The following is a 14519-nucleotide window of genomic DNA, read 5'->3' as shown; positions in this document are numbered from 1 at the left end:
GATGCAGATATGCAGAGATAATGTTTAGTAACAGCAGAACAGCAGCAGCAGATTCAAGGGCAGGTTAACAAGTAACAATTAACAATAATTAACAGATGCTACAGTACTACGACTACTACTACCAATTACTTCACTTAATCTTTGGAGCATCCTGCCAAAAGTCACTCTTAAAGCCACACACTATATATCTATCTCTATATATATATATATATATTGTACTTGAACTAGCGCTGAGTAATGTATTTTTGTTTCGATTGGAATTTGTTGGTTAAGCTGCACGCAAAGAGCAACAGTGGCGGCAGCGGCATGTTTAAAGATTTAGAGTGTCTTGTTTTGTTGCCAACCCTTAGGATCGATTCTTGTTATCTGTATGGTTACGTTTTTCCGATGCCACAACTCCATTTGTTTCCGACCTTAAGTTATACTCTTAAAGCATAGTTTTCTTAGCCTATAGCAGCTACCAATGTTTTAACCAATGTTTAAGTTTAAGCTTCATTCAATTTAATGGCACTCACTCACCCCCTATCATCCACTCACACTTAAGGCAGACAGTCAGCAGGGAGCAGACAGCATAGCACGCGCGTGCATATTTTTGTAACACAACACAACATCCTTCTGTATCCTTGTCCTATCCATAAACTATATGCGAAAAATAAATGTTATATTTATAATTCAACTAATCCATGGCCACGGGCACCACCACATCCTCTGTTATTTCGGTGAGCAGCTCCCCCTCGCCGTCCTCGCCCTCCCCGTCGCCCCTACTGGGTTTGGCATAGCGCGAGGAAATGGTGGCCACACGTATTGCCGCCTTGAAGCCCACACGTGCCTTCATCTTGGCCAGCTTTGCCTTCCAGTTCTCGTCGCGGGACGGCAGCTCGTTGAGGTACTCGATCATCTCCTGCTTCTTGGGATCCACAATCGCCAGCACCGACATGCAGCCATCTACAGTGCCCAGGACAATGGCCCGCCCGTCCTTGCTGCTCTTGATGGCCGTCAGCTCGGCCTGCAGCCGATAGTTGGCTATCATCTCGGTGTCGCCGGTGCGGAAGACGCGGATGGTCTTCCGACCGCTGTGATAGTACGCCACATACTCGTCGTTCTCCGTGAAGATGCAAATCACCGAGAATACGCCCTCGGCCACCTTTGGAATGAATGTCTTGACGGTGGTGCCCTTGCGCAGCTCCAGCATCTCCAAGCCGCCGCGCGTTGGGGCATATAGGCCGCACTTGCCGTCCCGCGTGATGCTGCCGCCCCACTTGGCTATGGAACGGATGTGCTTCTTGGTCTTGATGTCCATGACGCTGCCCTTCTCGCTGCTAATGACCGCCACCTGGTTGGCCTTGTGCGGCATTGGCACCAGAGCGAATACCTCCTTGATGGCGCAGCCCTTAAGCATTATCTTCGAGACGAAGGCCCCATTAGTGGCGCTGTAGACGCCCAGGCAATCCTTGTTCGACTTGTCCAAGGTCACGACCACGATGTACGCATTGTCCGCCGTCATCACGGACTTGCGGAAGGGCATGCCCGTGATCATACGAATGGGGAACTCAAAGCGGAACAGAATGGTGCCCTCTGCAAACAGAACGGATCAATGGTAAGCTCATGGAATAGATATATGTAGAGGTAGTCCCCACCTGGCACTGATCTTAATGTTGTTATAGCCGTCAATCGATTGGTCTCATCATTGGCCGCCGCCAGGATATCCCTCTGATTGATGTTCGGCACCGAAACGGTCAGCACTTTGTAGCCATAGTCCAGGAGGGTGATCTGCTGTATGCCTGGCTGATCGTCGCGAAAGACCACCTGCTCGGAGACGCGATTCCACACAAGAAACTTGCCCGTCTCCGAGGATATGATGTAGCGGCCGTCGGGCGTGATCTCGGCATGCGTCACAATGGCGCCCAGCGCACTGTCCGACAGTTTGGCCAGCAGGCGGCCGGAGCGCGTCTCCCAGACTCCAACACAGCCGCGTGTGACGGTCACGGCCATGTCCACTTCGGACAAGCTGATGTCATCGATCTGCAGCTCGTGGCGATCTATGACGTGCACCTTCTCGAAGATGTTGTTGATGTTCCACACCTTGACGGACCGATCGATTGAGGAGGTCACCAGGTTGTTCCAGTTGCCGATCGTCAGCGGCTCCAGCTGGATAATGCGCCCAAAGTGGGCGTCCAGGACTTTGGCCAGCTGTCCCGAGGGCAGGCACCAGACATACAGATTCTTGCGCACCCCAGCGACGGCATAGTCCAGTCGGGAGCTCACCATAATCGAGTTGGATTGCATGATGCGGGTGGTGATGTTCCGCACGCCATGTGGCAGCGGCAGGTACAGTGCGCCGTCGGTCAGACGGGACTCTGGCTCGTCCTTGAGCTTGTTTCCAAAGTCCCAGATGACAAAGCCTTTACCGGCGGTGCCGAGGAGCATGCGATCGTTCTGGTCCAGGCGCAGCTGCAGCAGCATCTCCTTGTCATCGTTCTCAAAGCGTGGCAGAGTCTCCACCAGCCGCCAGCTGATGGCACCACTCTCCCCATCCTCCACAAAGTCAAATACGGACACCTCAAAGTTCTCCTCGCTGGCACAGCCGTAGGCCCGTGTGCGGCTCTTCTTCATGGCCAAGGCACTGTAGAATCTCTCCGAATTGGAGTAGTTGCCGCCACGACAAGAGTCCAGCCGCAGTCGCATATCATTGATAGATCCCGACCAGAACACAACATTGTAGTCTGTGGGACTAAAGAATTCCATGGCTGCAAAAGGTCTGGGTGGTAAGTAAAGGGAAATAAAGGGAATATCTCAGGTCTAACTCACTTAGGATCTCCCAATCAGCGTTCTCGCCAGGCACATTGAAGGTGTCCACCAGATTGCCGCGCATATCGAACTGCGCCCAACGCAGCTTGCAAGTGATGAAGAGACTAAACCAAAGGGATTCGAGTAGAGAAAGAGTCTGGGTGGAGTGTGTCAGCGAACCTACCAATGATTGAGCAAATGGAGACCACTGACAGGACCGTGGCACTCCTCGAAGGGGCTGTTGATCACCACAAATTCGCTGGAGAGCATGTTAAGGAGCACCGTCTGATTGTTGTTTGAGTAGGCGGCGGCCCACTTGTTGTCCGGACTGAGGACCAGCTGCTGCATGATGCCCTCGATGCCGGGATTCACGTCACGCGTCAGATCCGATGTGGACAGATCAAAGGTGATGAAGTGCGTGGAAATGGAGACCATGTAGCGCATGTCGCTGGTCAAACAAAAGGCAAACACTGCAAACTGATGTCCCTCCAGGGAGTACTAGGAGGACCACAAGGGAGATTATAGATCCGATTCCAAGTGTGGGAAATATCTTACCTTCAAGGGTCCACCTGGTGTGTGCAGGCAATGATTGACTGGAATGAGAGCACAATCCTTGGGTCCACTGCGATCGCAGGCGCGCAGCAGCATCTTGATGTTGGGATTGCCACCAATCTCGGGCAGCAGGCGTCCAATCAGCTGCGGAGCGAGCATGTTCGGGTAGATGGCCAGAATGGCGCCGCCCAAGCGCAGGGCATCGGCCACCAGCATCAGCTCTCGCCTGGCCTCCTTATCCTCCGTGTTGGTGGAGGCATCCTCGAAGTCGGCAAGCACCGCCTGCAGCGGACAGCTCGAAAGCTTGGCGTGCAGCCAGTCGTAGTTGAAGAGGACGTGCTCGAACAGATCCTTGAAGCGTCGCGAGCGCACAAAGTGGAACGGCAGCTCCCCAAACTGAAGGAAGATTCAAATGAAAGTGGGACCAACAAGATAGAGACAACCATTGACGCACTTTGCGTAGATTATAACGCTTTGATAGTCCATCCTTGCTGCTGAATACCAGCGGCTGAATGGGCACCTTACGATCCGCCGAGCCCTCCTTGTCGGCCAGGCCGAAGCGATGTCGCTGGATCTCGGTGAACTTGAACGGCTTGGGCACACCGCCGCCCCAGATGCCCAGATAGTAGTCCGCAATCATCGAGTGGAAGTATATGGCCATGTTCATGTTCTTGAAGTAGCGTTCCTTGGCGGTGTCTCGAAACTGTCGGTGATACCAGTTCATCACATTCACCCCATCCGCCTCGCGCTCGCTCAAATAGTTAGGCAGATCGTTGCGAATACGCGTCCAGAGCAGCGGCGGAATGCGACGCACTGGCGGCATATGGTACTGATACACATCGTCCAGCACTTTGTCGTCCAGCGAGATGAGATCCTCCAGCTCGCTCTCTGACAGCCCAGACTTTGAGGCCGTGATGTAGGCCAGGGCGTGAAAGACCAGAATGCGTCCATGCTGCTTCTCCACGCGCTCAAACAGCAGCATAATGGAGTCCATCACCGTGTTGGCCAGATGCGTCTCCTGTGGCCGTGTGTAGCTCCGCCAGCGGCAGATCTCGGCAAAGACGAGCTTCACGAAAATTGGCAACGAGCACTTGCTGATGGCATTTGCCACCAGACGCCACTGATAGTTGTTGAGATCCCGGCATGCCGTCTTCATCCACATTTTGATGACGTTCATGGCCAGATCCTCGCCCAGCGCCGTCACCTCGATAAAGTTCTCCTCCACGTCGATCATCTTGCACAGGACATGGTACTCGTGCGAGACTGTCGGATTCGCGGGCTCATTGGCGCAGGAAATGATGATCTGTAAGGAGTTGTTGAGTGGGGGAAGGAAATCTCTTAGCAATGTTCCAAGAGCTAAAAGCTGATGCCAACAGAGGATTGCCTCATGCAGAACGGCCATCCTCTAGGCGTCGTGCGATTTGTGATTTTGCTTAGCACGCACAAGTCAAGCAATTGGAAGAACTTACACAATATCCCAAAGGAGTAACTTTGGGGGGGAATATCATGCACTATAATAATAATATTTTAAGATTCTTTGAATGTTTCATGCAGTGCGAGGAGCGTCTTCTCTTTCTATATACAAATCGTAGGATGAATTAACTTGTAAGGTGTTGGGGTCACCTTTCCCAAATTGTTGGATTATCGAAGGGTCTTTAAGTGCAGACCTACGAGTAGTCTAAAGTTAAAGTGAAAGAGAGGAATCATGCAGAGAATTTTGTATGTACACATGCAGAAGACTGTGTCGCCAGATCGTACAATGAATGAGGGTGGAAACTGTACAGATTGGGGTCACCTTTCAGAGTAGTAGCTAGAAATAATTGGATTATAGAAGGCTCTTATAGTGCAGACCTACGAGTAGTCTTAAGTTAAAGTGAGAGAGAGAGTAATCATGCAGAGAATTTTGTAGAGTGTCCGGGGATAGAAGTATCAAAAGTATCCCAATATCAAGTATCAAATATCATGCATTACAATTAGTAGATAGTAAAGTATTATGTACAGATGCAGCGGTCTGTTTGTCAGATCAGGAGAGGAGATGAGTGTCTGTCTCACCTTACAGTGCTGTGGCAGACGCGTTGGTATCCAGGATACCTTGTTCGAGTCTTGTGTGCCCGTCAGCTGATCGACCGAGTCGAGGTAGAGGGTAAGCGGCTGGTTGGGGCTAGCATAAGTTAGTAATTGCTTAAAGTGTGCTGTTAAGGGTACAAGATCATCGGGTATGTTCTCAAAGGGTAGCATATAGTTGTACGAGATCTGCTTGGGAATGGTTTGCGAGAGCGGGTTATTAGAAGGGAATCAATTAGGGGGTAGCTTTGGCTGAATATCACCTGCTGACAGATGGAAATCAGGGTGGCCGTCAAGGCACTGGAGTCCGGCGTGGTGCCCAGGAAGCGGATGACATTGATGGGCCGGACATGGGCGAACCACTCGGTGGCCACCAGGGCGGCGCTCTTGGAGAGCAGCGAGGTCTTGCCGCAGCCTCCGTCGCCGAAAAGGACAAGTGGCTTATCTGAATCCCCCAGCATGTAGCGCTTGATACGCTCACAACTCTCCTCCCGGCCGTAGAATATCTTCACCGAGTTGTTGCAAGCGTGCAAATGCTGAAGGATCTCAGTTACTATCTGCCCCTGAGCACTGGAGTCCTCTTTGCGCATCGCCCTATCCACTAGCTTCACCACATTCTTATAGAAGTGCGATATGAAATGATTCAGGTACTCCTCGTGCGTCTCAATGTCCAGTCCCTCGCGTCCAATCCACTCCACAGTGTATCTAGAATCAGATGTTGGGATTAAAATCCATCAAAATATTGTCTTTACTTCTGTCTTACTTCTGTGCATTGCTCGACTCTATCTTAGCGGGGAGTCGTGTGTCCCTCAGGTCTCCCAGCAGCTTGGCCGACTCCGTGTCCAGACTCCGATTGATGATGTCCACGAAGAGCGACGCCTTCTTCAGATTCTGCAGATTGATGTTGTTGATGTACCGCACATAGGCCAGGCAATGGTTCTTCGTATTCTTAACATTCAGCACGCCATTGATCACCTCCCGCTCAGTCACTAAACGCGGATTAATCTACGGTCAGAGCTACAGGCTTGAGGCTACCCGAGAGAACCGCTCACCCGACATGAAGTAGTTGTGGACATCGTCCTTGGACATCTTGTTGCTGGCCCCCAAAGAGGCGGTTGCTTTGCGGAGTAGTTTCTGCATTTTGTTGAGGGTGTCCCACCACACGGCCTGATCCTCCGCCTGCAGCTTGGGCACACGCTGGGGAGGGGGAATAACTCTTTAGGGACACTCTTCCTTAATGAAGGGACTGTGTGCCTTCTCACCTTATTGTTGAAATTAATCAGTATCGATGAAATTGGCTGCAGCACAGAGATTGGTGGCACTGCATTGCTGTCCTTCTTATACCACAGATCGAGCAGGGCTCGATCCACGCCCATCGATGTCAGCTCTTCGCATATCAGGGCCAACTCCGAGGACACTATGTACGTGGGTATGGGTCGATAGCCGTACTTCTGGCCCAGAAACACAATAAAGTTCGGCCCCATCGAGAGCCGCTGACAGTTTTTGATCTCACGCATGCACAGCTCCGTGGTCATGTGATCGTCGGTGGCCTCGTCTCGCACACCCCAGCGCATGTCTACCACTTGAAACTCCAGGCCGTGCTTCTCGCGGCAATAGTCCTTGATGCGGGGATAACATTTAGCCATCAGCGTATTCCTTTCCATGGTGGTGTCTGTTGGGATTAAAATCCGCATTACATAACCCTTTTCACACTTTCACACATGTCGTCGCCCACGGCAGGGGGGCCCATGTCCACTAGACTGATTCGATTTGTTGACCCACCCGTGAACGTTGAGCTCGTAAAGATGCGCACAATCTTGGAGCTAACCGGCGGCAGGGCCTCCAGGGAGCCCAGAAAGATCGAGTCTATGGTGCGGTCATCCATGGTTGGCTAGTTGCTTCGGTTGATTGCTGCTCTTGCTGAGCAGCTTCTTTTCTAGGACGTTCCGCTGCTGTTGAAATCCAATATGTGTCTGCGCCAAAACGAAGACTCAGACGAGACCCAGAAAGAGGCGTAAAGTTCGCTGCTGTTTGGTCGATAATCCCCGCATAAATGCGGCGCATTTGACAGTCGCCTATTTGACGGGTTGTTTTTGAGTTCAGCAGCTAGACTCTCCCTAGACTCCACTCCATTGACGTGGGACATGGCAGAACCACCTGCAGAGGAAAGAGACTCCAGCCCAGCCCGGTTCACCTGTTGCTCAAACTGATTGAAAAGCCATAGCGCCTGTTTTATGGTATGTCAGGCTGCCTGATTGATGCCCTGAGACCTGAGTCCCGCTTTGACATACACACAGGTGTTTTCAAGTGCTCAGGACCCGCCCTGCCTGCCCCCATGGCAGACATTTGATTTGCGTGCTTGCCTCACATTCGTGTCCAATCCCAATCCCAATACTCGTTGCAGGTGTAGGCGTTGGATTGCGGCAGTTTTCAAAGTCGTCAACTGGCAAACGGTGCCACTTAATGGGTGAAGATTGGAGTGGGGTGGGTGCCTGTCGTCCCAGCTGTTGCGACTCTTTACACATTTGACCTCGACCTAGGAACGTGCGTGTTTAGACACACAAAAGGCTGAAGAAAGGCTAACTTTGGCCAGAATAAATCGTTTTGCTCTACTTTAAATAACAGAGTTTAAAATAGAAAATAATAATTGAAATAACTTCTGGCAGCGCTGTTCCTCGAGCTACGTATAACTCTACAAATAAAAAATATATTTTCGTTCGAGTTTTATAACAATATATTTATTTTTGTTTGTTTTGTTAATTCTTAATACGGGTTTTTTATGAATCTTTTCCGTTTGATTACCATAATTATGTTGATGATGATGAAGATGATTTTCTGCAAAATTTCGTATTCCAATATATAGATTTCTTGAGTTATGAGAGAGTGCGTTGGATAAAGCTAATGAATGAATGATTAGAGATGATTTTTCGTATAAGAATAGGAGATGTTTTCTCTATGTTCGATTTAGTTCAATAAAAGATTCAATTTTTTGCATTTGCGCATACACCTGCCTATGATTTTGAAACGCGTTTAACTAATTTCATTTATGTTAAGTTGGCTATAGGATTGTGTGGACTATATTCTATATAGGCTATAGGGTTAGTATCCATTATTTTTGTTTCATTCTTTCTTTCTTTTCTCTTTCCTCGTTTTGCTTATTTTGTTTTGTTTTGCTTTGAGAGATAAAAACATTGTTAATCACTTGGTTTCCGTTTTTAGGGACTGTCGCGCAAATTAAATTAACTACCATTGGGGGCGGGGGCCGGGGTTATACATCATTTAATATGTTTGTATATTATGTAGCTATATTTCGATAATAAATAGTTAAACATATTGAACTAAACAGTAATCAAATAATAATCATAAACAACTAATAAATAATCAAAAAAATTAAAATACAAATTACAAACTGCAGCCACAAACAAAGGGGAAGGAAACATCTACATCTAAGGCTTCTGGCCATTCTGTAGAGCCACCGGCCTCAGAGTCATCGTCGTCGTTGGTGTGGATGTTGTTTCTGGCCTCCAGGTGGTTCCAAGTGTAGCTGCCCCTGGAGATTTTGTGTCCGGTTTGTTGGCCGGTATGGCTTTGGCCGCCAGTGCCAGTTTATGTATGTGTGGCGACGACGGCGACGTCACTGTTATTCTACAATAGGAAAAAACTAATGGTTTACACGCACACACACGCGGAGGACGGGGTCGGATTAGAGCAGGAGCGGATCGGAGCGGAACGGAGCGGAGTGTGGAGTTTTAGGCGGGGGAATTTGTTGTTGCATTAACGCATTATTTACACGCATCGTTTTGTTGGATTGTTTTTTACGAGTTTGTTTGTTTTTCGGTTTAATGGCAGGATTCGTTGCAGGAGCATTTTGGAGCAGGAGCGTTGGCAGCGGCGTTTTGGTTGTTGTTTTTTGTTTTGGGGTCAGTTGTGGATGTGGATTGTAGCGGTTTGCATGTATGGTTTTAATTATTTAAATTAGATAAGCCAGCAAATAGCAAACAGACCTTACAGACTAGCTAACTAGCGATATGGGCATAGTGTTAAGCGAACCAGCGAGCGAGCGACAGACAGATATATATATATAAAGAAACAGATATATATATATAGATGGCATGGCATAGAGATGGTTGTGGTGGTGCTGGTAGTGTGTGAGAGCGAGCTACGTGATGGTTTGCGTGCTTAATGCTTGTGCTGCTGCTGCTGCTGCTGTCTGCTGCTCGAGTTCGAGTTGACTTCGCTGTCAGCGTACCTAGGGCTGTTGTCGTCCTTTTCGCATACCAAAGTGCGCGTGTGGCTGGGCCCCACGAGGCTGCCGCCGTTTAACGACTGCTGCGAGCTGCGCTTCACATGCACCGGCCGCAATCGATCCTCCAGGTCGCTGATGGAACCCACCGAACTGATGCTCTCATCGCTGCAATATCAGAAAACAATTTAATAACCATAAAGAAAAAATATGTAAATTCCTTTGCCTACCTCTCGCTCAGCTCTTCCTCGCCCTCTTCCTCCATGGCCTGCTGCAGATCCGCTATTCGCTGCAAGGCCAGACGCAGATCGTTCTTTAGGGCCGTGCCTTCCGACTCCATTTGCTCCATCTTCTTCTCGAGATCCTTGCGACGCGCCAGCGACTCTTGCTCGCGACTCGAAACCGTGTGATACTCCTCTCGCATGTCGCGCAAACTCTTCTGTGACTTCTTGAGCATTTCCTGGGCCTGCATTTCGCGTATCTTCGACTGGGTGACCTCGTTCTGCAGCTTCTCCAGGGCCTCCTTGTGACGGTTCACCTGCACCTCGAGACGGGCTCGCGTTGCCTGCTCCAGCTCGAGGCGCGACTCCAGCTCCTTGGTGCGCAGCTCCAAGCTAAAAGAGAAATCGAATATATAAAGCAGCAGTCAATGGATCATCTGACTCCTCCACTTACCGCTTGGACATCATGGCCATGGAGGGATCACCCAGGTTCTCTACGTTATCCAGTCGATGCTGCAGCTCGCCCACCTGCTCCTTCAGATTATTGCGCTCCGCTTCCATCTCGTTGAGTTTGAACTCAGCCTCGGACACGTTGATCTGCTCGGAATTCAGCTGCTTCACCGTGGCACTGTACTTCTTCATCAGCTCACTCAGCTCCTCCTCGTTCTCCTCGATCTGTGCCTGCAGTTCGGCGCGATCGCGATGCGCCACATTGGCTCGCTCCTCGGCATCGTTACGCGCCCGATGCGACTCCTCGAACATGGCCTGCACCTCCGTGAGCTCGGCCTCGGCCGTCTGTCGCGCCTTCATGGCCAGGCTGCGCGCGGACTCGGCATCCTCCAGCTGATTGCGCAGCTGTCGGATCAGAGTCTTGCCGGGCGTGTCCGCCTTGAGGCGTTCCAGCTGCGTCTGGGCATCCTTCAGCAGGGCCTTGTATTTGCGCAGGTCGCGGCGCAGCTTCTGATTGAGCGCCTCCTCGGCATCGCGGTCCACACGATCGCGGTCCTCCATGGAGGAGAGACGCCGCTCCAGCTCGTGCTTCTCCCGCAGCAGGAGCGTGCGCTCCTCGTGCTCCGTTTCCAGCTGGCACTCCAGCGCCTTGATTTTCTTGTAGCCATTGCCGCGCACCTCCTCTAGCTCCTCGTCCCGCTGCTGTGACTCGCGGCGCGCCTCCTTGCGCATCGTCTCGAGTGTCATTTCCAGCCGGAGCTTGGCCTGCTCCAGCAGCTGTATCTGCCCTGCCATCTCATCCAGCTCCTCCTCCTGCTCCTTGGCCCGTCGTTCAGTCTCGTTCTTGGAGCGTCGTAGCTGGGCAAACTCCTCCTCGGTGCTGCCACCGAATGTCATCTCCTCCAGCTCACGCTGCAGCGAGGCCAGCTTCTCCTCCTTGAGGTCCAGATCCAAGCGTGTGTCCTGCAGGAGAGCAGAGAAATGTATTCAGATGATTTGTAACTGCACTTTGAGTGCTGTTCTTATTCCCGAGAATCACATACTTGAATCATTCGCGCGGAATAGCGGAAACTCATGGCTGTAATTGGGTTTTTTCGGGGCTGGGCTGGGTTTTCTGTTCTTTCTCTCTGTCTCTGTGGTTTGTAGTCCGTCTCTAAATCGCAGTGGACAGACAGTCGAGACTCGCTTGTCATTCAGTTATCGCCCTCCATGGGCTTTTTGCCAGTTAATTATAAGTATCGAAAGCGTAATGAGGACGCCGTAAATGTTTTAATTTCTTTTTCAGACACACAAACAGACAGACAGACAGATAGACAGTTACTGCGGGAAGTACAGATAGAACTGCCGCGGGAATTGTATTTTGTATTCTTTTTGTTGTGTGTACTCCAGTTATCGCGCATTGACGTTCGTCGAGCTACTGTCGTAGCGGAACAGAAACAATGAAGAAAGCAGCAAAGCAAAGATCCACAAATGTGTGACCAAAGGCAGTCACAGAACCAGCAAGAGAGCGGGAGAGAGAGAGAGTCCGCCAGAGAGTAGTACAGACCGATAAAACCACAACAAAAACAACAACAACAAAACGAGAAGGGACGTGTGAGACGCTTCTTACGCGTCACATCTTTTATACCCGGCACTCAGGACTACATCGCACCTTAGCGGTGTTTTGTCAAATTTTAAATTTTGTCTTCATCTGTCATCTACATCTACAACACACACAGAGGCAGCGCCCGTACACAAAAAAAAAAAAATATAAGCTGCGGGACGGGGTGGGTTAAAAGTCGGCAGAGACTGAGGCAGAGGCCGAGTGAAGAAGAAGCAGAGTGTGAATGAGAAAATGTAAAAAAAAACAACAACAAAAGCTGCGGGACAGGGTGGGTTTAGCGACTGCAAATTAATTTCTTCATTCTGGCTATAATAATGCAATTTGGTGATCTGATAGATATGGTCATTCCCTACGGAATGGCGTTTTTAGTTTTATTTTTTTCTTCAAAATTGTAGATTTGGGAGGTTTTCGCCCTTTTGCGGGGGCGTGGCTCATTTTTTAAATTCACTTGTAACAGTGTGTGCATACAGAAGTCTGCATGCAAAATTTGGTGGCTCTAGCTTTTATGGTCTCTGAGATCCAGGCGCTCAACAAGACGGACGGACAGACGGACATGGCTAAATCGACTAGGCTATTGATGCTGATCAAGAATATATATACTTCTGTGTGTTACATACAACCGTTATTCGCACAAATACAATATACCCTATTTACTCTTCGAGTACCGGGTATAAAAACACCAAGTACCGAGAACCAAACCAAAGACACATAGCACATGGAAAAATGGGAATGGACAAGCTATGCAACATGCCTGCCGCACATGCGTACCCAACCCATGCGTACGTCTGTCCGTCTGTCTATCGTGTGTCGTGGGCAGCAGGTAGGAACAGTCTAGGTAGAAGCAAACAAGCCGAACAAGTTTCTATCCAAGTCTCTCAGAGCTGAGCCTCAGAAATGCAGTATCTGTATCTGTATCTGCTGCACGATGTGGGGCCGCCGCCGCCACCACTTGTTCAAACACTGAGCTACAAAAGAACTTTTACCCAGAGCTAATTATAAACGATAATTGTTTGTAAATTGATTTTAAATGAGGAAAGTAATCGTTATCCCTAGATCTAAACCTCTTCAGCACTATCTTTGGAACATTTACTCTCCAATAAGGTAAAAAAAACTCTTCTCTAAATAGTTCTCTGCAAAATAATCTCCCTGGAGCACATTGTAAACCCATGTTGCCTCAGGCCTGCATCAACTCTTTAGAGAGGGGAAATTAATGTTACTACGTACCGCCAGCGTTTGTTCCAGTGTAAATTTCTCTGCTTGGAGGACATCCTTTTCGCGGCCATAGCGCTCCTTGGCTTGGCGCTCCTGCCGTGCGGCATCCTGCAGCGATTGGCACTCGGCATCGAACTTGCGCTGCTTCTTCTCGAGCAGATTGTTGCGAGCATTCTGCTCCTCGAGCAGCATGCGCAGATCGTTCATCTCGTTGGCCATCTTCTGTGCCTTGCGCTTCCATTGGCCCACAACCTGGCGTTGCTCCTCAACTTCCTCGTAGGCATCCGAAAGCTGAAAGCACAAACAGAAACGGGATTCGAATGATTAGAGAGAAAGATTCTGAAGGATCGGGATGGTGCTGGGGCAAACCTTTTTCTCCAATTGCTTCTTTAGTCCGACCAGCTGTTCCAGATCGTGCTCGTGCTGTGTCTGCAGACGCCGCTTCGTGAACTCCAGCTCCCGGGCCACGCGCTCGTACTTGAGCTTGTAAACACCGCCGCTGCCCTCCTCGTGCTCGGCCTCCTCGTCTTCGGACATGCCATTCAGATCGGACTTGGCACATATCAGCTCCATTTCCAGCTTCTCTGTGGTCTCCTGCAGGTTCTTTACTTTGCCAGCCTGCTCCCCGAGCTCCTTCTCCAGCTTCAAGCGCTCACCGGTCTCGGCCTCCAGGCGTTCGGTGGCAATGTGCGCCGTGGATCGCTCCTCGGCCAGATCCACCGTCAGCTCCGAAAGCTGCAACAAAAGTTGGGCATAAACCATGTTAGTGTAAAAATCTGCCAGAATGTTTCATTCTCGTATTCAGCGAAAAAATATATTTTTGTTGTTGTTTATTTTGATTATTATTTGCTCGGATTCCGATTTCGATTCCAGAGATCTGTCTGCCCTGCCCCATACGTCGGATATTAATTTGTTTTCAGGGGTAGTAAACATTCAATATTTCTGGCACAGGAGATTCTGGGAACTATTTCAGTGGATATCTACTTTGTATATTAAACAAAGAACCAAAGAATGGGTTCATGGTTCAACGAGATATTCAGATGAATGAATGGGTAACACTTTTAGTAGCTCTTAAGTTGCCATTTATCATAAACGACTGGCAGTCGTTTTTGTTGAATGAAATCAGAGAATGTTCCTACTCACTTTCTATAATGCATGGAAAATAAAGAAAATACTCTTACCCAACAAATCATTCATAAGATTCCATAAAAGATTCACTAAACATACCCTCATACAGTCCATAAGCCTCACAGATCTCTCACTCATAGATCAAAGCATTACTGTCAACACTTTTCCGATTACTCAATTGGTTGCCCATGAGACCAAATTGGAAAACTGACTCAATGAATGGTACATTTCTGTGGATCCAAGGTACTCTATGATACAG

General features: G+C 49.4%; 2 protein-coding genes across 8 annotated transcripts in view; both read right to left on the bottom strand.

Moving 5' to 3' along the window:
- Nucleotides 1-117: 117 nt before the first annotated feature.
- Nucleotides 118-7364, bottom strand: LOC117586713 (NACHT and WD repeat domain-containing protein 2). Its single transcript, XM_034276989.1, has 12 exons — nt 7186-7364; nt 6666-7075; nt 6456-6600; nt 6167-6392; nt 5667-6108; nt 5392-5592; nt 3794-4642; nt 3343-3735; nt 2972-3285; nt 2809-2912; nt 1638-2747; nt 118-1575 (listed from the first exon to the last, which is right to left on the bottom strand). The coding sequence occupies exons 1-12, from the start codon at nt 7286-7288 to the stop codon at nt 677-679; spliced, it is 5196 nt and encodes a 1731-aa protein (XP_034132880.1). The 5' UTR covers nt 7289-7364; the 3' UTR covers nt 118-676.
- A 1217-nt stretch (nt 7365-8581) lies between these two features.
- Nucleotides 8582-14519, bottom strand: part of LOC117586456 (unconventional myosin-XVIIIa) — a 32826-nt gene continuing 26888 nt past the window's right edge. For 4 of the 7 annotated variants that reach the window (XM_034276501.1, XM_034276503.1, XM_034276505.1 and 1 more), the window contains 6 exons: nt 13502-13867; nt 13145-13423; nt 10322-11280; nt 9877-10260; nt 9653-9814; nt 8582-9048 (listed from right to left, as the gene is read on the bottom strand). In XM_034276501.1, the coding sequence (XP_034132392.1) occupies nt 8850-9048; nt 9653-9814; nt 9877-10260; nt 10322-11280; nt 13145-13423; nt 13502-13867 (2349 nt within the window). In that variant the 3' untranslated portion in view covers nt 8582-8849. Of the gene's footprint in view, nt 9815-9876; nt 10261-10321; nt 11281-11360; nt 11480-13144; nt 13424-13501; nt 13868-14519 lie in introns of those variants that run through there. The other 3 variants (XM_034276502.1, XM_034276504.1, XM_034276507.1) reach the window with 3 other exon arrangements.

The sequence above is a fragment of the Drosophila guanche genome, unplaced genomic scaffold, assembly GCF_900245975.1.
Source record: "Drosophila guanche unplaced genomic scaffold, DGUA_6, whole genome shotgun sequence".
Classification (NCBI taxonomy): domain Eukaryota; kingdom Metazoa; phylum Arthropoda; class Insecta; order Diptera; family Drosophilidae; genus Drosophila; species Drosophila guanche.
This window is presented reverse-complemented; position numbering and strand designations above follow the sequence as displayed.

Coding starts and splice junctions, on each gene's coding strand:
- LOC117586713 (XM_034276989.1), bottom strand. CDS start 7,288: ATGGATGACCGCACCATAGACTCGATCTTTCTGGGCTCCCTGGAGGCC. Junction 6,393..6,455: donor CCACAACTACTTCATGTCGG/GTGAGCGGTTCT, acceptor ATCCGCGTTTAG/TGACTGAGCGGGAGGTGATC. Junction 3,736..3,793: donor AGCGTTATAATCTACGCAAA/GTGCGTCAATGG, acceptor ATCTTCCTTCAG/TTTGGGGAGCTGCCGTTCCA.